The sequence below is a fragment of the Mustela nigripes genome, chromosome 14 (assembly GCF_022355385.1).
Source record: "Mustela nigripes isolate SB6536 chromosome 14, MUSNIG.SB6536, whole genome shotgun sequence".
NCBI classification, from domain to species: Eukaryota; Metazoa; Chordata; class Mammalia; order Carnivora; family Mustelidae; genus Mustela; species Mustela nigripes.
Window position 1 is genome coordinate 31,453,553 of NC_081570.1, and position 22,902 is coordinate 31,476,454.

General features: G+C 37.5%; 1 protein-coding gene across 8 annotated transcripts in view; it reads right to left on the minus strand.

Annotated features, from left to right (window-relative positions):
• Positions 1-22,902, minus strand: part of SCMH1 (Scm polycomb group protein homolog 1) — a 170,439-nt gene that overhangs the window by 80,770 nt on the left and 66,767 nt on the right. For all 8 annotated transcript variants that reach the window (XM_059374323.1, XM_059374322.1, XM_059374324.1 and 5 more), the window contains 2 exons: positions 19,489-19,723; positions 1,605-1,693 (listed from right to left, as the gene is read on the minus strand). In XM_059374323.1, coding sequence (XP_059230306.1) covers positions 1,605-1,693; positions 19,489-19,723 — 324 coding nt within the window. The remainder of the gene's footprint in view (positions 1-1,604; positions 1,694-19,488; positions 19,724-22,902) is intronic.

Genomic DNA, 22,902 nt, shown 5'->3' on the forward strand with positions numbered 1-22,902 from the left:
TGTAAGTCCTAGTTTCTTATATACCTACCCTTTAATTTGTTCTTTCAATCATTAAGTTTCATTTCTGAATGTTCAGCTTGTTTTTTTCAAATATTTTTAGAAATAAGGTTTTGTATCCTCTCAATTTTTAAAGTCCTTCTTTTCATTCTTTAATAATTTTTAAATACTTCATTTATAATCTCTTTCTGGTGTTTCTATTATCTGAAAGCCCTTGGGGTATAGCCTTACTGTTTATTGGATATACTGATGTCCCATCATGTTGAATTTGTTTTGAGAATTTTTAGGACTCTGGAATTCTGAAACAAACCCTCATATTCAATGATGCTTCACTTTTGGGATGTCTATGACCTTGGATTGAAAGCAACCAAACCACCTGGACAGGCTTTGGGTTTGCCTCTGCGGGTACTCAGAAATATCTCCAGGCACTCTATCTGAACCATGGACCTGCAGGGGTCAAGACCACTTTATCGGAGGAAGTGACTCCATTTTCACCCCTCCCTAGAACCCACGCAGAGCCTTTCCTTATCAGTGTTAACAGCCTCTCCACAAAGGAGTAACCAGCTGATCTGGTCATCTACATTGCAGTCTCAGGCCCGTTTCCCTGCCTTGCACAGGCCCACAAGTGCTCATCTATCCTACTGTGGCTTAAAAGATAAGGTCCTTATAAAGTAAGACTGGCAATGCCCTTTAAGGCGTCTACAGATGCACCACATACACTTGTCACTGGTTCTCCTTCCTCATTCTGCCTCTGCAGAGTTTCTAACTTTCTGGTAGCTCGGCAAAGCCTGTAAAAGAATATTTGTTGGTCTCCCTCCCCCACCACCCCACCATTTTGATATATGCTGTAGTGAAAGGGCTTTTAAGTTGCCAAGTACACTATATTCTGGGAACCATATAGTGCTCTTTGGGTTTAGACTTAACTAGCAGGATAGGCAAAACTACTTCAGTCCCCTTTACCTCATTAAAGAATTCAGCTGAGCACAGACTGATAGCTTCCTGCCTTAAGAAGTAAGTAAGAATGGGTACAGGTTTTACATCCCTCATCCACCACTTACTAGCCATGTGATCTTGGGCAAGTTCTTGATTCAAAATTATTTGTTTCCTTAACTATGAAATGGAAATTGGAATTCTTGCTTCAGAAAGTTAACTGTGGATATTAAATGAGATGGTGTATAGCAACTCCAAACACACTGTAGTCATTCAAAAAAGAGTTTTCTTTCTCTTTGTTTAGCATATGGACCTTAGAGAATTCCAAGATCTAAGATGACAATAGCTCCTTTAGATTTATAATATATTTTATGTGTTTTACTGTTAAACACATTTTAACTTAACAACCCTGTGAGACAGAATCCCACTTACAGATAAGGACAAAAGGACACAGCTTATTTTTGGAAGAGTGGGGACCCCAAACCTAGGAATCCTGACTTAGAGTGAAATTTCCTCCAGGGACAGGTGCTGCTTCCTAAGGTACTAAAAAATTCTCCCTCTGAACTAGTTTCTGAGAAGGCACCCTCACTTCATAACATAGACACTAGGGGCTTAGTAAATGAAAGAACGAGAGCATCTGACCTTAGGCAAGTGGTGATATCTGAAGGACACCATACCTTGTGGAAAATCCTGATGGGAGCCATCTCTGCTCCATTTAGTGTCTTCAAAAGGAACATGGGCCAAGAGGAGGCATTCAGCCGAAATCCTGCAGCAAACATAATGGGCAACAGATAAAAAATGTGTTTCAAAAGGGAGTGGTGAGATCAAGTTTTCCCTTGGGAATCCAGCTACTCCTGCCACAACCTATATGCTGTGGCAGTTACAGAACCACAGGCTGTTAGGAAAGGACTTAAAGGTGAAATAGAATGCCTCATTAGACAGCCAAGGAAATGAGGCAAAGGAGAGGGCACAGAACTTGCCCAAGGTAATGTTGCAGAGTAAGAAGTGGAACAAAGTCCCCAACCACCTTTTCTGACTCTGTGAAAAGTATTAGAAAATACATATTATAATGTTTAAAAAGCTTTCCTTTAAAAGTCCAAAATAGATGTGTGACAGGATTAACCAATTCTTAGAAATGATCTAGACAGCAGAGTGTGAAAGGGGATAGGATAATCTCTTAAGAAGAAACCAAATAGGTCAACTGATACACCCAATATACACGTAAATCTTTTTGGTTTCTTTCCATATTAAACTAACTCATTATTTCTCTCTCTGTGTCTCACTTTCTCTTCCTTTCTCACACACACACACACACACACACACACAGTACAAAACACTTTCTGATACTCATTTTTCCTTAAACAATTAAGAATGAGACAATGATGAAGATGGAAGGGACAATCCTATCCCAAAATACACATTTTCCCAGAGAGTAAAAAGAAGCCTAGAGAGATTAATTGTCCATTGTCGTTCAGCAAGTAAAAGCAGAAAAAAATGTGCCACTTAATTAGTAAATTGTAAAAATAAGATTGTTATCGTAGTTAGGTCTTCCAAATAGATCTCTGAATGTTTTCCTTTATTTGGCTTCAACTCTCTAACCTGAGATACTCAAAACTAGTGCTTTTTGAGAAGTCTCCCCATCGACCTCAGCTTTCCCATTCCTCACAAAACAACAGACAGGCTGCATCAAAGCTGCAGAGCTGGAAATATCAACTGTTATTATTGAGAACTTTACTGTGTGTGTGACACGGTGCTGATCGCTTTCCATAGACCATCTACTACTCAAGACAACCCAGGGAGGTAGATATTATCTCCACTTTATAGAGGAGAAGAGAGGTATAAAGTAAACTTAAGATCTCGAAGTGAGCAAATGAGGACAGAATTGAAACCCAGGCAGTAGGACCCTTCAGCCCACACTGTGGGACTACATATCCTAGACTATCAATGCGCAAGCAAAATGAAAAAGGAAGAATCGACTTTGGGGATTAAGTATTAGTTAATAACTGTAGTTAAGGGGGAGGAAGTGAAAAGAGAGAAGAATGTGGAGATTAGAGAGTTACTGCCCCACATGATGTAAACGTTTTGTCTCAAAGCTGGCTGGGCTAAGCCAAGCTCCCCCAGGTCAGGCGAGGTCCTGAGGCCGCTCATTTGTATCAGCAGTGGTGACAGTAATGCGGATGTTCCCATCCCTTCATCCAGAACTGCTACTGTTTACTTTTTTGCTTGCCTAGTCTTTTTTCCTTCTGGAAAAATTCTGTGTGATTTGGTGGGAATGCCTATTGCATGACTGTACCAACCTGGCTATGGAACAGAAAACAATGCCAGGTGAAGGCATCAGACTCCCCCCACTGAGAATGTGTATGTATGTCCCAAGTTGGGTCAGCTGTGTTCTGACAGGATAGGCATGTTGGAGGTGTGTCTGTCTTTCTCTGAGATCATGGCTAGAAGGATGTCTGTAGGTTTGGCACTGCTACATGGAGAACATAACTGAGAATAAAGCCATGGTAGAGCAAGAGATGGGGAGCCATGAGAGTGTTTAAAACCCTGTGTCCAAATACACTCGGCTGCAGGCCTTAACTTCTTGGTCATACGGAGTCGGTAATTCTTGCTTCCTCCTTTCACCTGGTTTGAGTAGAGTCTTGTTACTCACAGTCAAAGGAGTCTTGACTACACTTTTCCTTTGATCAGAGTAAAATAAATAAATTTCTTCAGAAATTCGGGCCTGGTCTGTGTGTGAGGAAAACAACTCTCCTCAGGTCAGGCAAGGGCTGAGGCAAGTCAAACCTAGAGCAGATGTGCCGTGAATTTGTTCACCACACCTCTGGGCAAGGCGAGGCAAGGCACAACTGTTCTAGGGAGATGCCTGCTATACCTTGATAAAAGAGAAGTAGGAGGAATGACTGCATGATTAGAACATTCAGATTCATGTCCTCAGTTCCCAAGGAGTGCCTTGCTATGTAATTACCAATTCCATTCTTTTAGAAATAGGTTACTCTGGAGCTCCTAGCTCACCTGGAACTTGAAGGAAAAAAAAAGTCCTCTCTCAGCTCTGGGAACACTATAATAATATTGTAATAGCTAATTCATATTGACTGCTTATTGTGCATAAAATTCTTCACATGCAATTTCCTTCTGGATATCTGAAATAATACCACGAGGTATGCACTGTTACTACCCTTAGTTTGCAGAAGATGAAATGGAAACTCAAAATAAGTATCTTGTCCAGGGTAGTAAGTGATGAAGACTGCCATATATGATGGCCCCACTCTAGACCTCAGGCTCTTAACTATTCTGTTTCGCCACCTCCTACCAAGCTCCTTCAAGAACAGCACAGAAGTAACACAGAAATGTTACCCACCCAAGGAATTACCGAGGTACCTTATTCCCCAACACTTACGGTGATGTGGGACGCCCCCCTCCAAATTCAAAGGTATCCCAATTCAGTCTTGGGCAGTCACAGATAGCATTTTACCATTGAAAGGGCCCTCAGAGACCATACTGTACAAAGATTTTATGTTGCAGGTTGAACTGAAGTCTAAAACTGAAGTCCAGGGAGGCTATAAAACTTAACTGTGGTAACACAAATTGCTCTTGTAGAATCAGCCTGGAGCCCTAGGACCCTTCATCTGGGTTCTCTTCCATGAAAGTTCTCTTTCATACTATGCTGCCTTCCAAAGAGAACATATATTATGCACATATGAAATGCTAGGCTCTATGTACTGTGCATGCTAAGTGGGTTACCTCATTTAATCACTACAACTCTGTGAATTAGGTATGAGAAAAGGAGCACTGGTTCAGGAACCAGGCTACTTAGATTCAAATCTGGCTCTGCCATTTACCTGATGCGTAACCCAGGGCAAATTACAAAAACTCTCTCTGGTTTTGCTTTCTTTTAACAATAAAGTGGAATAGAAATGGTAACCACCTTAGTGGGTTGTTCTAAGGATTAAAATAGGTTAAGACAAGTGAAAGACTTAAAACTCAGCCTGGTATATGACTGGTGTTAGATAAATGCTGGCCATTACAGATGGAAAGACTGAGCTTAGGGAAATGAAGGACAATCTGAGGGGACTACACTAACTAGTCAATAGCAGAGGCAGGACTTCAGCCCATTTCCTCTGTCTCCAGAACCTTCATTATCAATCAGCACATTAATATCTTCAAATATTTCATCACTCAGCCCTACTGTAATGTTTTTACTGGTAAAAGGAGTTTGGGTCATGAATTTGTATAAGAGGGAAGAGAAGAAGAATAAAAATAGTAATTTGAGGATCTTCTTGAATTAAACAATGGCCTGGGGGTGCTTATGAGGAAAAGAACAGGTGGGTTCAGAAATCCCAACCTCTGAAAGCGGGAGCACCTTAGCGCTCGGCCACTTGTCCTCTTCTTCTTGGTCTCCAGTCCCTTCCTGGAAAATAGGACTGCCAATTTATATCCCCAGCTCAAACCTCTGCCCTGAGTTTCATGGCCATATTTCCAACTTGTTCTGTAAGTCTACTTGGATGCTAAGAGGTCTCAAAATGACTAAGTTTCAAGCACAGCTCTGGATTTGCTGCCCGCCTCCAACTTGTCCAGTCATCTCAGCTCACTGGTACCATTTATTTAAACCCAGCTGGCTCAGGCCAAAAGGCCTAAAAGTCACCTCTGATGCCTTCCTTCTAGCACCCCTCAAATACATTTAGTCAGCAAGGCTTGACAGCATGTGCATCTTCAAACCATTTCTTGACATTCAAGATTTCTCACCCACCAGTGACTGCCCCAATCTAAGGCCCAGTTACACTCTGCCGAGAATGCTCCATCAGCTTTCTACCTAGACTCCCTGCCTCTACTTTTGCCTCCCTACTGCTCCACATAACAGCCAGAATGGTATGTTTGTGTGTGTGTTTTTAAATATAAATCAGACCACATTACTGTTATGCTTACATCCCATAACACAAAATAAATTTATGGTCTTCAGGTATATTAACAAGGCTTACATGGTCTGGAATTTGCTTACTTCTCCTAACTCACCTCCTGTCACTCCTCTGCCCCCTTTCACTGATCTTTCTATTTCTCAGACACACCAAGCTGTATCCTGCCTCAAACACCCTTCCCTTTCTCAAATCTTTGTTAATTCTTTGCCGAACTATCATCTCTTCAGAGAGGCATTCCTAGGCCATCTTACTTAAAACAGCTTCCTAAATCCTGCTCCTTTTGGCCCTTAGCCCTTATCATTGTCTGGATTTTCTTTCTTTTTTTCCTTGTAATGTGTATGTCTTTTCCAACTATGATATAAACTCCATGAGTTTTTACTGGAGTAAACAGGTACCAAGAATCGATGGACACTTTCTCATGTTATCCCATTAAATACTCACAAAAACCAGGTATGGCAGAGTTTAGGAACGATCTGGCAGGTGAGGCAATTGAAATTCAAGGTTAAAAGTCAAGGAAGAGGAACTCACCAGTGCCCACATAACTAAGCTTTTAAGTAGCTGAGCTAATAAGACAAAGCCAGGTCTCTCTAATTCTAAACACAGGCATGCTGCAAGTGTTCTGTGCTTACCTAGGATTTCTTTTAAAAAAATATTTATAAAGAACCGATTATAAGGAGCTTCCTGATATTCCCAAGTCCCACTAGTGGGACTACTGAATAAGTTAGGATCCAGCTGTTTAAACTAACCTTGACCTGAGGAAGCTTTGGACTTAAATGCAGATCAGCAGGCCTAGGATTTAACCAAAGTTCATGCCCTCTGGTGGCGAGTAACAGAACCGCATGCATATCAGGAACCACCTGGTAGTGGGTTCCCCTCCCTACCCAGCCATGGTCCCATCCAATAATTCCAAGCTTTGTGAAGTTATTAGACTCTATGGCTGTCAAGACGATTCCCAACTCCCTTTCTTCTCCAAGAGGAGCTTTACATACATGTACATCTACAAATTCAAGTACAGAAAGATGCCACTAACTCAATGTACAACCCTGGACAACTTACTTCCTTTTCCCTGTTTCTGTATTTGTCAGATGATGACACAGAATTAAAGCCATGCTTCCAAACTGAGTTGAGTGGATGAGCTCAATTTTACCCCATGCATGAAAGAAAGGAGAAGTGAAACTGGCAGAGAAATGTCAACCACACTGTCTTCCCTGAGGAAGAAGTGAATATCCGGCCTGACTATTTGGGAAGACTGGATTCCTTTTAGTTCTGATAGGACTCTATCCCCACATCGCTGTTCCATTCCCATATACACTTACCAACACAAGTTACCTCAGATTGATTTAATTGAGGGTGGAAGTCGCGACTTACCTTGAGATAGGTATATGTATACCTGGGTCTGGCAGAGTCCTTGCTGTAGAGAAGAGGGAGTTTAGTGAATATTTTTAAGACACCATGGTTAAAGTGACTTCCAAATTTTGGGGTTGACCACCCCCAGAGGTTTTTATGGAGTTCAGATTCTGTGATCACAAAATGAGATGTGTATCTTTTTAAAACCTCCTTTCTATTGACAGGCCTGGGAAGCTATAGCAAGTGGAAAGACTGATCAGTGACAGGAATATACAAAGGATTCCTTTCAAGTCAAGATACCCACATATACCCCAGGCCATGTGACTAAGTTTGCTGACTAGGCACTTTGTACTAGGATCCTGACATACTCAACTAGGGGCCTCACCAGAAGCCAGCTTCTGTTTTAGATTCCCAAAAGTAGACACTGGAATCCCCTGAGGGAGCAGTAAAGACTACACTGGTCTCACCCATAATCAGAAATTCTGATTTAACTGATCTGAGGTAAGGCCTAGGCACTGAAATTCTTAAGAACTCTCTGGGTGATTCTAATTGGCAGCCAAGTTTGAGAACTAGTGATTCAAACAGTCCTGTTTATAAGAAATAATCACAGTCCTGAGTAGTAGAATAGGTCAGTGAAACAAGGGAGTGTGAGGAAAAGGTTGGTAGCATTGAGTTAATAGTGTCACCTGAGGATCATTCTACCTTTCCACCTTTTCCCCTGGAGGACTCTGCAAGGGAGTATGAATGTTTCCTTTGTGAACAGAACACACACACATACACACACAAATCATACAAGATTTTACAGAAGAATGCTCTTCTAGAGCAATGTTTCCCAAATAAAGACCAATTTCGTTAGAGTCTCGGGAGAGTCATTTTACCATGCAGAATCCCAAGCCTCATTACCTAGAGATTCTGATTCAGCAACTCTGGGGAGAAGTCCAGAGGAGGCCTGGGGAACATGAACACACATACACATATATATGTATAATTATATACATAATTTATTTAAACTTTTTATTTTGAAAAATCTTAAACCTAAAGTAGCAAAACAGTACACGAACAACCATGTACCCTTTACCTAGATTTAACAACTAGCAACATTTCACTATTTTGCTTTCCATCTATCTACACACACTTTTCCCTCTGAACTACAAGAAAGTCAGAGACACAGTGACACTTCACCCCTAAATACATCAGTACACTTGTCCTTAGAACAAGGACACTCTCCTTTAAAACTGCAATACTGTCATACCCAAGAAATTTAATTAAAAATATTAATTGTCCCCAGAATGTCCTTTATAGCTGTTTTAATTTTTAAATACAAGAACTGATCAAGAATTACATATTGCATTTGGTTGTCATGTTCCTTTAGTCTCCTTTAGTCTAGAAAGTCCTATTGCCTTTGTTTTCCAAGAAACATGTTTTTGAAAAGTGTGGGCTAGCTGTTTAATAGAATACCCCAAAATTTGGATTTCTGATTGTTTCCTTATGATTACACTCATACTAACCAGTTTTGATAAAAATACAAGTGATGTTGAATACTTCTCACTTCATTACTTTAAGAAGCACATAATGTCTGTTTATCTAATCACTGATACTAAATTTGATCACTTGTAAAGGAGTGACTGACAGATTTCTTCATTATAATTTCCCTTTGTAATTAACAGGTAATCAGTGTGGAAAAACACTGAAATTATGTGAATATCCTATTCTCTGATAACCTTTTTTTTTTAACCCAATCGTTCTAGCATTCATTGATTATCCCTGACTGCATCAATTAAAATGGTGGTTGCAAAATGGTAATTTTCTATCATTCTTTCTATATTTATTAGCTGTCATTCTGTAATTAGACCTTTTCCTGCAAATGTAAAATTTTTTTGTTTTTGTACACTAGGGACCCATGGAAGCCAATACCATTGTTCTTTTGTTTTCATTATTCTTTCTGATCATATTGCTCCAATTTTGGTGAGTCAGAGCCCCTTCTAGCTGGCTCCTGTTTCTTTCTGATAGGTCCCCATCATTCTTTGAGAATTCTTTTCTTTCTGGAATAACAGAAGGTTCCAAATTCGCCTTACATTTTCTCTTCTGCTCAGCCTTGAAATCAGCCATTTCTCCACAGAGCCATGATTCCTTCCTGTGAAGAGTGGGATTTAGGAACCACATTGCTACTGAGGTGTCTTTCCTTCTAAACCTTTTCAATGAACAGAGCTTATGGAATTATAGTACAAGTATATATAAAATTATATAATTTTTTTTGAATTAACAGTTCATATAGATACCTGCAACTCAAAATCTGTACTACAGGGTTCTTCATCTTCCCCCGTCCCATGTTTGTATCTTATTTACTCAATGGCTCTATCTTCAATGCATGTAGAATAGCTTCAGATGATTAAGGTAAAACCACTAAGATTAAGAAAACATCAGAATTTATTTGAAGTTCCATTTTTTTTCTTTGAAATATGTCCCATTAAGGGTATACTGTGAAGGTTCTGTGTGGAAGTTATTTGAATTAACTTTTTCAAGGTTGTTATGATATCCATTTGATACACAGTTCAGTTTGTTTCTGTTTGTAATCAATTTTAGGTTACGATTTGTTTTTTTCTGGTTTCATTTTATTTTTTTGAGTAAAATAGTTACATAACACAAAAGTTCAGAGAATATAAGAGTATTCTCAGAGAAGTCTCACTCCCATTGCTATAATTTCTACACTATTCTCAGATACTCCCAGTAGGTGACCTTTTCATTTTTTCTGGTTTAACACTCCCATGTTTCTTCTTATAAAAGTATACAAAATATGGAATTTTGTGCATAAAAGGTGCACATGTGTGTATACATATTCCCCCTTCTCTTTCTCAAAAGGGGCATTAAGCATATTCACACTGCTGTGCAACCATCACCACCATGCATCTCCAGAACTTCACCTTCCCCAAGGGATCTCTGCAGCCATTAAAGAATAATTTGCCATTTTTTCCTCCCCACCAGCTCCAAGCAACCACCATTCTATTTTCTGTCTCTGAATTTACCTAAATTAAATATCTCATCTCAGTGGGATCATACAGTGTTTGTCCTTTTGTGACCAGCTTATTTCACTTACCACAACATCTATATTGTAGCATGGGTCAGAATCTCTTTCCTTTTTAAAGTTCAGTAACAATCCACTGTATGAATATGCCACATTTTGTTTAGCCTTTCTTCCACTGACATACATTTGGGTTTTTTCAACCCTTTGGCTACTGTGAATAATGCTTCTAAACATAGGTATACAAATATCTGCTTGAGTCCCTGCTTTTAATTGTTTTGTCTGTATACCCAGAAAGTGGAAGTGCTAAATCATATGGTAATTCTATTTTTCATTTTTTGAAGAAACACCATATTGTTTTCCCTAGTGGCTGCACCATTTTATATCTTCATCAATAGTGCACAAAGATTCCAATTTCTCCACATCATCACCAACACTTTTTTCTATTTGATAATAGCCATCTTAATGGGTGTGAAATATTATTTCAGTGTGGTTTTGATTTGTATTTTCCTAATGATTAGTGATGCTGGGCATCTTTTCATGTGCTTACTGGCCATTTAGAAAAATGTCTATTCAAGTCCTTTGCTCATTTTATAATCAGGTTGTTTGTTTTTTTATTGTTGTTGAGTTGAAGGAATTTTTAAAAATATTCTGGATATTAACCTCTTATCACATACAGGATTTGCAAATATTTTCTGCCATCCTGTGAGTTCCCTTTTCATTCTGCTGATATTGTCCATTGGTGAACAAAAGTTTTTAATGTGATTTTCTTTCTTTTTATAGCCTGTGCTTTTGGTGTCATTTCCAAGAAATCATTGCCAATTCCAATGTCATGAAGCTTTCCCCCTATATTTTCTCCTTGGAGTTTTATAGTTATAGCTTCTACATTTAGGACTATCATCCGGTTGGAGTTAATTTTTGTACATAGTGTGGAGGTAAGTTCTGGCGTCATTCTTCTCTATGTGCATACCCAGTTGGCTCTCCACCAGCTGTTGGGAATCCATTGAACTGTCTCAGTACTGCTGCTGAAAATCAGTTGAGCATAAACATATAAGTTCATTTCTGGACTCTCAAACCTAATCCACTGATCTATGTCTATCTTCATACCAGTACCACATGTATTGAGTTTTGTTGCTGTATAATAAGTTGTGAAATCAGAAAATGTGAGTCCTAGGTAGAATGCTAATTTTTGTCAAAGGTCAGATGACTTTCTTCCTTACCTATTGTAATATGGTGAATTTCACTAGCGATTTTTCTAAAGTTAAATCTTCTTTTCATTCTCAGAAAAAAAAAACATTACTTTGCTTTGACAAATTATTGTTTTAAATATGCTGAATTCTAATTCCTAATATTTTAAGATTTTTATAACAATATTCATACATGAAATTGTGTGTGTGTGTGTGTTTATGTGTGTGTGTAATATAAACCAGGCTTAGGTATCCAAATTCTACCTGCTTCATGAAAAGAACCTGCATGTTTTCCTACTTTTCTATGATCTAGAACTGCACTGTCCAGTAGGGTAGCCATCAGCCACACAGGCTTTTTAACTTTAAACTATAATTAAGCAAAATTAAAAATTTAGGTCTTTAGTTGCAGTAGCCACATGTGGCTGCTGACTACCACACTGGACAGCACAGATGCAAAACATTTCCATTATCACAGAAAGCTCTTTTGGCTATCACTGACTTATAACAACTTAAGTAGAAGGAGAAAATCTGGTCTTAGAGGTTTTGCAGGATTCCCGTTAAATAACCTGCACATAGTGCTTTGCTATAGGTACAATACAATTTTTTGAAATCTTTTATATGTTTTCTATGTATCTGTTTAAATATAACAATGTTATTTGGGTCAATTTTGACAATAGTATTTTCCTATTTCATCTCACTTTTCTATTTTACTTACATCTAGTTATTTCCTCCCTTTGTCATCTCTACGTTTGTATATCTGCACTTATTCCTTTTTTTTTCTTTCATAGGCTAACTAGTGGTTTGTGTATTTTGTGTACTTCCCCCCCAAAAGACCAGTATTTTGATTTATTGCTTTTTTACTTTCTACCTCATTAGCTTCTGTTTTATCTTTATTTTTCTTCTTCCTTTTTATCTTCTTTGTACTGTGACTTTTTTTCTAGTCTTTTGAATTGGGAATTTAAATTCTTAATTTTTACCCTTTTCATTTTTGTTCATGTCAAGCAGTTAAGGCTATCAGTTTTCTACCAATTACTGCTTTAATTGATCTCAAAATTCTGATATGTGATGTTTATTATCACTTTTTAGAAATTTTGCAATTTTAGTTTATATTTCCCTTTTCAAGCAAGAGTTGTTTAGAGTTTTAGATTTCAATGTAGAAGGACATTTAGCAGGTATAAAGTTTCACATGCATACACATATATGATCTGCCTTATTCATTAAAGTCTTTCTATTTATTTATCTTTTTTGGTACCAAATTACTTTATTTGGAGGAATGGTATAAATGAAAGTAGATGTTTTGGTACAACTTACAGAAAAGAAAGTCTTTAATACCTTTACTTTTTGTCTCTTGGGCTCCCTTGCCTTGAGAGGTGTGTTAAATCTATTAGTGTGTTTGTCTCTCTACCACCTCTTTGCATCTACCATCATTTCTATTTTGTGAAGACAGATACTATGTGATCTGGTTCTGAAATATTTTTAACTATTATATTTTCATTGTGAATTGTGTCACCATTAAGCATTATAAAGTGGCTTCTCTTGTTTCATGCATCTTGGTCTGAATTCTACCTTGTCTAATACCAGAGCTGCAATCTCCGCCATTATATTGTTTGACCTTCCTTTGTATACCCTTGCCCATCCTTTTGTTTTTGGTCTTTCTCCTTCACTTCTACTGGGCTTGACTTTGAGCACCAATCTGAAAAATTTTTTTTTCAATAGGTGAGCTAAAACCATTTACATTTATTGATGTAAATTACACATTTGGTCTCAACTCTCACACATTATGTTTTATTTATGGTGCTTTCCATATTTAGTTCATTTCTTTCTCTGTATGGTCTGCTCCTTGATCTTTTTGTTCCTTTGTTATGCAGGAAATTTTGGAATTTGGTTTTTGTGGTTACCTTTATACTAACGTATTTTCTAATGTCCTTAATTTACCTTTTCCTCATTTTGGTTTCTACTATTTGGTTTATCAGTTTCAGGTGATATCCTTTGATCCCATCTAAGGATATTGCTTCCTGGTTATAGCATGTTCACATGCGGGCTCCCGCAGTACGCTCACCTTCTCCATTGCGCATATCCTGCAGGGCCTGACAGCTAGCAGTATCAGTAGTCAGCGCTGCCACCACCCTCCCACAGATGGTTTTGTAGCACTCCAGAGAGACAGCTCTCCGTGAACTGCTTTCCTTAGAGGTACCCTAAAAGTACCTCTTGCAAATTTCTAGCAAGTTCCACTGCTGTAGCACCACAGTGACTTCTCTCATCCACTGAGCCACAGTTGTGCCTCCTCCAACTAGATCGACTTCTCTGCCCTGAGGGTGGGGGAGGGGAGGTCTTTCCTTGGGGTCTCTATCTCAGCTCCAGTGTAGTGGCTTCTCCTTAAGTCTGCTCTTATATTCTTTAAAGTTCTCTTTCCTTTTTGATTAGCCAATCCTTCAATATCCCAATCCTGTGTTACAGTTAACAATTATATTACACTCTCTGTGTTCAAATTACTGTGTGGGTTCTTTCCCTTCACGGGATCCATACTGATACCATACTGTTCTACTCTTGTTTCCACCTGTGTTTTTCTTAGCTTGATCACTGATCATTCCTTGTTTGGATAAAGCTCTTTTCTGTAACTGATTCCTCAGGTAGGGCTTGGGGTTATAGTACTTCCTGAGTTCTTGCACACTGAAAACAGTTTCAGTATAAGTTCAATACCTGAAAAACAGCTTGTATAGATATAAAACACCCCGTTCTTATTTTCTTTCTTTGTACTTTGCTGTAGAGAAGTATGATGCAAAGTTCACTTTCTTTCCCTTGTAAATACACTTGGCCTTTTTTTCTGAAGGCTTAGAGAGATTTTTCTTTATTCTTAGAGTGTAATAGTTTTACTAAGATACATCTTAGTGTAACCAATCTGAAACAATCTTTCCAGGAAAAAGCCCTCTTCAATATGTAGGTTCATGTCTTCTTTAATTTTTGGAAAACTTTCTTATAATTTTAAGTATCAACTGTTTCATTATTTTGTTCGTCTTCTTCAGGGACTCCAATTATACATGCATACATACATTTACATATACACATTCTATCTTTATTGATTATGTTCTATATCTAATGGTTCCTTTCTGATACTTTTTAACCTTTCCAAATATTTACTTTTATTCTCTTGGCTGTTTTATTTCTCTTCTCAATATCCCTTATTATATTTTCAGTTAAGCCTATTATCCATTGGGCACCCTGGAATTGAGTCTGCAATTGCGATTATTTTGTTTTTCTTCAATTTTTTCCCTTGAGTTTGGACAATTCTATTTTCACACTTTCCCGTCTTCGGCATTTCTAGTCTGACTTTTAAAATTTATGATTAAAGAGGTTTTTTTTTCATATCTGTCAATACTTGTTTAATTCAAGTTTGCTGTTGTGTAATAGTTTTCTTCTGGTTAGTCGCTGATTTTGGCAGAATTTTCAGTAGTTAAAATAGTTTTATCCTCATCTTTGGTTTTTCATCATATAGAAACTTTTTGTAGATACTGACTGCTATTTCTTAATCATGTGAAATATCTTATATTTTCCTGGACCAACAAATACAGGAGGTTCTGTTTTGGCAGGAATCTTGGGTTATGAATTTCTGTTGACATAGTGAAACACAGTTTCTTTAGTAGATGAGACTGTTGGGATGGAATGGGAAGACTGGTCTGTCTTTTGACTGATTCTCTTCTGTTTCTGTATAATTCTGAATTACAACACCCCTGCTTCCTTCTTTTCCTTCAACATATGTCTGTCCTCCCTCAAAGGTAGTTATCTTCTCAAGAGTGCTATCTCTAGTCTCTCACACTTTCAATTCACTCTCTTCCTTTGGATTCCCCAGTAGCCAATGTTCTAATCAAGTAGATCTTAGCTCTGTTCTCAGTATTTCCCACTCTAAATTGAATTCTCTTTTCCTGGAGGTGATTTTGACTGTGTTAGGCCCCCACTGCCCTCACCTTTCTAAATGCCATTTCTACCTACATAAAACTATTCATTCTGGTTTGGGTCAGGGGGTCACGTACTAGCTCTAACGATTTCAGATCTTTATACCTGAACATGTAGACAATATGTGATTGAAATCTGTGGTATTCTTGATTCCTAGTAATGTTTAAATTGGTTTGGTTTCCTTTTTGATCCACACATTTCTAGAGAATTTATTGAAAGACTGTGATTTAAATTGTCACCATTATCCTTGGAACTTTATATAGTTGAGCCCCGAATGATGCAGAAGGGGTACAACCCCCTACCACCGCATGCACTCAAAAAATCGTGTGTAACTTTTGACTCCCTCAAAACTTAACTACTAAAAACCTACTGTTGACCTGAAACCTTAACAATAATGTAAAGACCTGATTAACACATATTTTGTATGTTTTATGTATTATATAGAGTATTCTTAAAATAGGCTAGAGAAAAGAAAATGTTATTAAGGGGTGCCTGGGTGGCTCAGTCAGTTAAGCATTTGCCTTTGACTTAGGTCATGATCCCAGGGTCCTGGGATCAAGCTCCACATTGGGCTCTCTGCTCAGCGTGGAGTCTGCCTCTCCTCTCCCTCTGCCTGCCCCTCTGTCTGTTGCTCTGTCTACTTGTGCTCTCACTATCAAAAAAATATTTAAAAATCTTTAAAAAAACAAAGAAATGTTATTAAGAAAACAAGGAAGGGAAAATACATTTATAATAGTGTACTATACTTACCGAAATAAATCTGTGTACGATGGAGCTATGCAGTGCAAACCTGGGTTGCTCAAGGGTCAACTGTGCTTTTTAATAGCCTATCAAGATGATTCTAAATAGTGACTCATAAAGCAGGTTGAGAACTACACAGTTTAATGCAGCTATAAAAAGGAATGAGAAATATCTCTGCACTACTAAGAAATCAACTTTAGGATCTTTCATTAAATGGAAAAAAGCAAGGTTAAGACAACTATGCATAATATGCTGTCATTTATATAATAAAGTGGGGAATACATATGTATATATTTACATACACAGACACAGACACACATACACACACAAACATATTTGTATTTTTAAAAAATGAAGTACAAACTATAAAGTTAAAAGAAAGCAGCACCTATGGCAGAAGAAAGCAATAAGGTGAAGGGGATTTCTCTGCATATACTTTGCTCTATAGATTTTACTTTAAGAATGATTTGTATCAGATATATATTTTAAAAGGAACAATTCTAAAAAGCAATCTCTAAAAAAAAAAAAATACAGGGGTGCCTGTGTGGCTGTCAATTGAGCATCTGACTGCTGATTTTGGCTCAGGCTGTGATCTCAGGGTCCTGGGATTGAGCCCCATACTGGGCTCCGTGCTCAGCAGGGAGTCTGCTTGAGGATTCTCTCCCTCTCCCTCTGCCCCTCCCCCCATTCATGTACATTCTCTCTCTCTCTCCCTCTCTCTCAAATAAATAAATAAATAAATAAATCTTTAAAAAAGACAACAAATGAACCCAAGTTTATATCAAGTTGGTGGCACTGCAACCCAGAGAGAAACTAACACAAACAACCTTATATCATATTATTGACTATCCCTCACTCGAGGGTAAGAAAAAAAGAGATGTAAGTAACTCAAACACTGTCAGTAATGAGGATGGTGGTAAAGTGTTATTGTTATTCTGAGACTACTGTATGTGTCTATACAATAGAACAAATGAGTTATTTTGTTAGTGATATGGAGAACGAGGGTTTTGTTCTAGTACAAAGGAGATACAGATTTAAGATAGCAAAGATAAAGTAAATAAAAACACCATTTGTCCTGAATTTTAGTAGGACGTATCAATAACAACTAACAATTTTATCTTTAATAATAATAGTAAGGCAGTCCCTATCTCTGCCAAAAAGACATAGAAAGAACAACCAACGCAGCAGCTCTGAGCACTCTAGTGTTCAGATTATAGTCTCTATCATTTCCCACTAAAAGGAACCCACGCACCTAAAAGAAATAGCTGAAGTCATATTTGGGGCAGATAATTATATAAGATAAGCCTGGAATATTTTGAAATTTCAAAAGTCCAATAGGGCTATCAAGCATTAAAGAGTCAGGAGACCATTGATATGGCTCCTATATAGCCAACAAATGCAATCAATAAGGATAATTAGTGCAATGGAGTGAAACATGTCAAGTATGTATGAATTCTTGGGTTTACAATAGTAAACTACAAGTAACAACAACAACAAAAAAACTATCCTTAAATATTTTTGGAGGATGGTAGTAAACCAATTCATCATTTTGTAAATTGATAAATAAAGAAAAGAATCAAGCATTTAAGCTTTCTTCCATGAGTGATATCCTCACAATAGCCAAATAATTATAGAAGTTTTATTTTAATAGACATATTCCATTTAATTTATGTGGATAGAATTATTTATAAGATAAAAATTTCCCATTCTGCAATCATAATGAATTGATTGATCTAAATAAGGGGTCAGCAAATTATAGCCAGCAAGCTGGTCATCTGTTTTTATAGATTTAAGATTTTATTGGAACACAGCATTGCTCATTTGTTTATGTATTGTCTCTGGCTGCTTTTGTATTACAAAGACAAAGCTGACTAGTTGTAACTGAGAATGTACGGCCAATAAGCCTGAAAGTTTTGCTGTCTAATCCTTTAAGAAAATCTGTCAACCTTTGATCTAGGCCACAAGCAGTAATGGCTGCTATGTTATAAAATAAGAGACAACGAGACCATATATGCTTCCTAATAGAAGTAAACACCATCATCTATGAGATATTCTTATAAAAAAAACTGAACCTGAACTTAATCAAGCCTCTAGACCTAGCTGCCAATTTCTAGGAGAGAGAAAACAGAGAAACCTATCAAATGATACCATAGAGATACAATTGGCAAAATCTAATTGTGGGGGATATTAAAGACAAATTATTTAGGCTTTTCAACAAATAAATTGTAAGACAAAAATAAGAGAGAAGGAGAACCCCCAGGTTAAAAGAGACTTAAAGGACATATCAACCAACTGCAATATGTGGATATTTGGATCCTGATTCAAAGAAACTAAGAGAGAGAGAAAGAAACAGACAACAGGGAAAATTTAAACACTGAGTAAATATTTGTTGATATTAATGAATTATCATTAATTTATATGTGATAATGTTATTGTGATTATGTTTTAAAAATATTATCTATGAGACACAGATACTAAATATTTAAGGATAGAATGATATGATGTTTGGGCATTTGGGCAGGAGGGGGCAGGGAGTACATGCGGATCACAAATAAAACAAGACTGACTATGTGATGGTAATTACCAAGGATGAAGAATACATGGACATCAACTGCACTATTCCTTCTACTTTTGTATATGTTTGGAATTTTAGATTACAAATAAAGTTTTTAGTTGGAGGATAATGTTCAGTAACCACTTTTGGATCTCTTGCAAATGATACCTGTTATGTAATGCTCAGTTAATTCAGTATAATCTTCTGAGGGGAACACAGCCCACAGCTCATAACCTGTCTCTCTTCTCTGTTGAGACTCACTGCAGGAGTGACTAACAGCTATTGATGAGATGGGCTACATCACCGAGGTATACCGAGGGGGGAAGAAAAAAGGTAAGTCTGATCTTGAGAAGAAAAATGTAATGGGGTTATTAGTTTAAATAAAATAATGCAAATTAATTCAAAGTGAGAAAATTACAAGGACCAAGTGAGAATTTAGGAGAAAGGAAAGAAGGAATCCCTTTAACAGTCATACTTCCACTGGGAAATTTTCTTTCACCTCTTGTTACCATTGTAGGATTTGGTAAAAGCTCTGTGGTTTTTGAGGCAGATTAAATGGTAAGATCTCCTTCTATTCTCTCTTTCAGGATAAATGAGAACTGATAAAGAAGGATGAAAGGTGTGATTTCTAGTTAGAAAAAAGAGACCTTAAGAGAAGCCTGGATATTATAAGTTAATGGAGAGGCGGATCTGTCCAGATTTTACAGCTCGTTTCATTTTGGGTGGGCCCTTTCTTTTAGCCATACAGAAAGGAAGGAATAGGCAGGGGACCCTAGGCTTTCCCATAATAGGATGTACAATTTTGGAAAGAACTAATTGGCTAAGGAGAGCTTAGGTCTAGTTACTCACCCAGAGGGGGCTGCAGCATACCCCCATTCTTCTCACAGTTCCCAATAGGCTGGATTTCAGCTGAGTCAACCAGCCGCCAGAAGTCATTCTTGTTGTCACTGCCATCAAGGCGAAGGCGGAGGCGGGCACCTGTCAATCCAACCACTGTAGCAATACACGTGGATGTAGTGTTCCTGGGGTCCTGCGCTTCCAATTTCATGCTGATCTTGAACTCGTTGCTTGGAGGTGTGTAGGACTGAGAAAAACAAGCCATGAGGATTAGGAAGACTAAGAGTGAATGGCATTTTCTGTACGGATGTTGAGCTGGAACCTGACAATTTATGCTTTGGACTGAAATTGGTTATAGCTGGGCCTAAGACAACTGCCTTGAACTATTCCCTAATTCTTAGGAAGGGTTTCGTATAAAAGAAACATTGGAAGGTAAGATGAAGGGGAAAAAATTACTTTCCACAGAGGCATCAAATATTGACTGACACCAGTAAGAAAAGCACAGCAGTGTCTCAAATGGTCCTGATTTAAATGCTTGCTCATCCTATCTTCTCCAACATCCCAATTCTCCAGGTATTCATAACATTTTCTTCTTAGAAATCATCCTATAAAACTTGCATATCCTCAGTGTCTCTTCATGGAGCATTTCAGTGTATTGGTTTGTATATTCACCACACTATTGGGGGTTAAAAGTTTTCTTATTTTGCCATTAACTTACAAATCAATTCATATTTAAAAACAATTTTAAGTTAAGTTGACATACCATAAACTATACCCTTTGTTAAATCTTGACACATATATATATATATATATCCATGACACCATACACAGCACAACACCCTAGGAGCCATTACCACAATAAAGATAATGAACATGGACACACTCCCAAAGTTTTCTCATGTCCCTTTATAATCCCTTTATAATCCCTCTGTCTAGCCCTTCCCAGACCCCTGCTCCTAGGTCAACACTGATCACCTTCTATCACTGTAGATTTGATTGGCTGCATTTTCCAGTTCTAAGTGGAGTCACAAAGAATAAACTCTTTTTGTGTGCCTAGCTCCTTTCACTCAGCATAATCTGATATTCACCCATATTGTTGGATATATCAATAATTCATTTCTTTTTTCTAAGAATCTTGTTTTTTATAGCAGTTTTAGGTTCAGAAGAAAACTGACCAGAAGGTGAAGAGATCTCCCATATACACCCTGCCCCAAACACATGTGCAGTCTCCTCTATTACCAACACCTCTCACCACAGCAGTACATTTGTTACAACTGATGAACCTATCTTGACACACAATAATTACCCAAAGTCCACATTTTACACTAGGGTTCTCTCTCAGTGTACGTTTTGTGGTTTTGATCAAATGTATAATGACAGGTATTCATGATTATAGGATCATACAAAATAGTTTAACTGCCTTAAAAATTCTCTGTGCTCTGCCTATTCATCCCTCACCCACTCAACCACTGCTTTTTAGGGTCTCCCATAGTATTGCCTTTTCCAGGATGTCATATAGGTGGAATCATATAGTATGCAGCCTTTTCATACTGGCTTCTTCCCCTCAGTATATGCAAGTTAAGTTTCCTCCGTGTCTGTTCATGGTTCAATAGCTCATTTCCTTTTACAGCTGCATTATGTCCCATTTATTGGCTACACCACAGTTTTTTCATTTAGCCACTGAAGGGCTTCTTTTTTGCTTCCAAGTTTTGGCAGTTATGAACAGAAGTGCAATAAACTTCTATGCACAGGTTTTTGTGCAGATGTAAGTTTTAAAATCCTTTGGGTAAATACCAAGGAATATGATTGCTAGATTGTATAGAAAGAGTATGTTCAGTTTTGTAAGAAATCAACAAACTATCCTAGAATATGGCCATATAACTTTGCACTCCCCCCAGCAATGAATGAGAGCTTCTTTCATTCTACATCCTCATCAGCTTTTGGTTATGTCACTCTTCTGGACTTTGGCCATTCTAATTAGTGTGTTGTTGTATCTCACTACTGTTAATTCCTATTTCTCTGATGTTACACGATGTGGGACATCTTTTCACATGCTTTTTTGTCATCTGTATGTCTTCTTTGGCCAGGTGTTTATTGACATCTTTGGCCCATTTTTTAAATCAAGTTGTCTTCTTTCTTATTTTTGAGACTTTTAAGTGTTCTTTGTAAATTTTGGATAACATTCCTTTATCAGATATGCCTTTTGTGAATATATTCTCCCAGTCTGTGGCTTGTCTCCTTATTCTTCTGTCAGTGTCATTCCCAGAGCAGAAGTTTTTAATCTTAATGAAGTCCAGCTTCTCCATTATTTCCTTCATGGATCATGCTTTTGGTGTTATATTTAAACAGTCATCACCACACCCAAGGTCATCTTGTTTTTCTCCTATGTTATCTTCTAGGAGTTTATAGTTTTAAGTTATACATTTAGTCTGTGGTCTGCTTTGAATTAATTTTTGTGAAGGGTGTAAGGTTTCTGTCTAGATTCCTTTTTTCATGTGTGTGGCTATTGTTTAAGCACTATCCATTGGGAAGAAAAACTATCTTAGCTCCATTGTACTGCCTTTGCTCCTTTGTCAAAGATCAGTTGCCTTTACTTTTGAGGGACTATTTCTTGGCTCTCTATTCTGTTCCACTGATCCATCTGGCTCTTTTGCAAATACCACACTGTCTTGACTCCTGTTTCTTTATAGCGAGCCTTTAAGTTGGGTAGAATCAATCCTCCAACTCTGTTCTCCTTCAATATTATGTTGGCTATTCTAGATCTTGTCTCGCTATATAAACTTTAGAATCAGTTTTTTTCCACAAAATAACTGGCTGTAATTTTGATTAGGCTTGGACTGAATCTATAGATCACATTGGGAAGAACTGTCATTTTGGTAATAAAACTAACACCTATCCTTTTTTTAAAAAAAAGATTTTATTTATTTGAGAGAGAGAGCACATGCAAGCAGGAGGATGGGCGGGTGGAGAGAGAGAATCTCAAGCAGATTAGCCGTAGCCTAATGTTGGGCTCAATCACATGACCCTGAGTTTATGACACGAGCAAAATCAAGAGTCGGATGCTTAACCAACTGAGCCACCCAGGTACACCAAGCCTTCCTATTCTTGAACATCACTATTGTTCCTTTTTTTTTTTTTTTTAGTTTTTTTTATTTCATTTACCAGAGTTTTGTAGTTTTCGTCATACAAATATTGTATATATTCTGTTAGATAAATATCTAAGTATTTCATTTTTGGAGTGCTAAGTGGAATTGTGTTTTTAATTGCAAATTCTACTTGTTCATTACACTATAAAGGAAAGTAATTGACTTTTATATATTAACCTTGTATCTTACAAATTTGCTATAACTGCTTATTAGTTCTAAGAGAGTTTTTTGTCAATTCAAGTTTGCTACAATTATGTCATCTGAAAACAAAGAGTTTTCT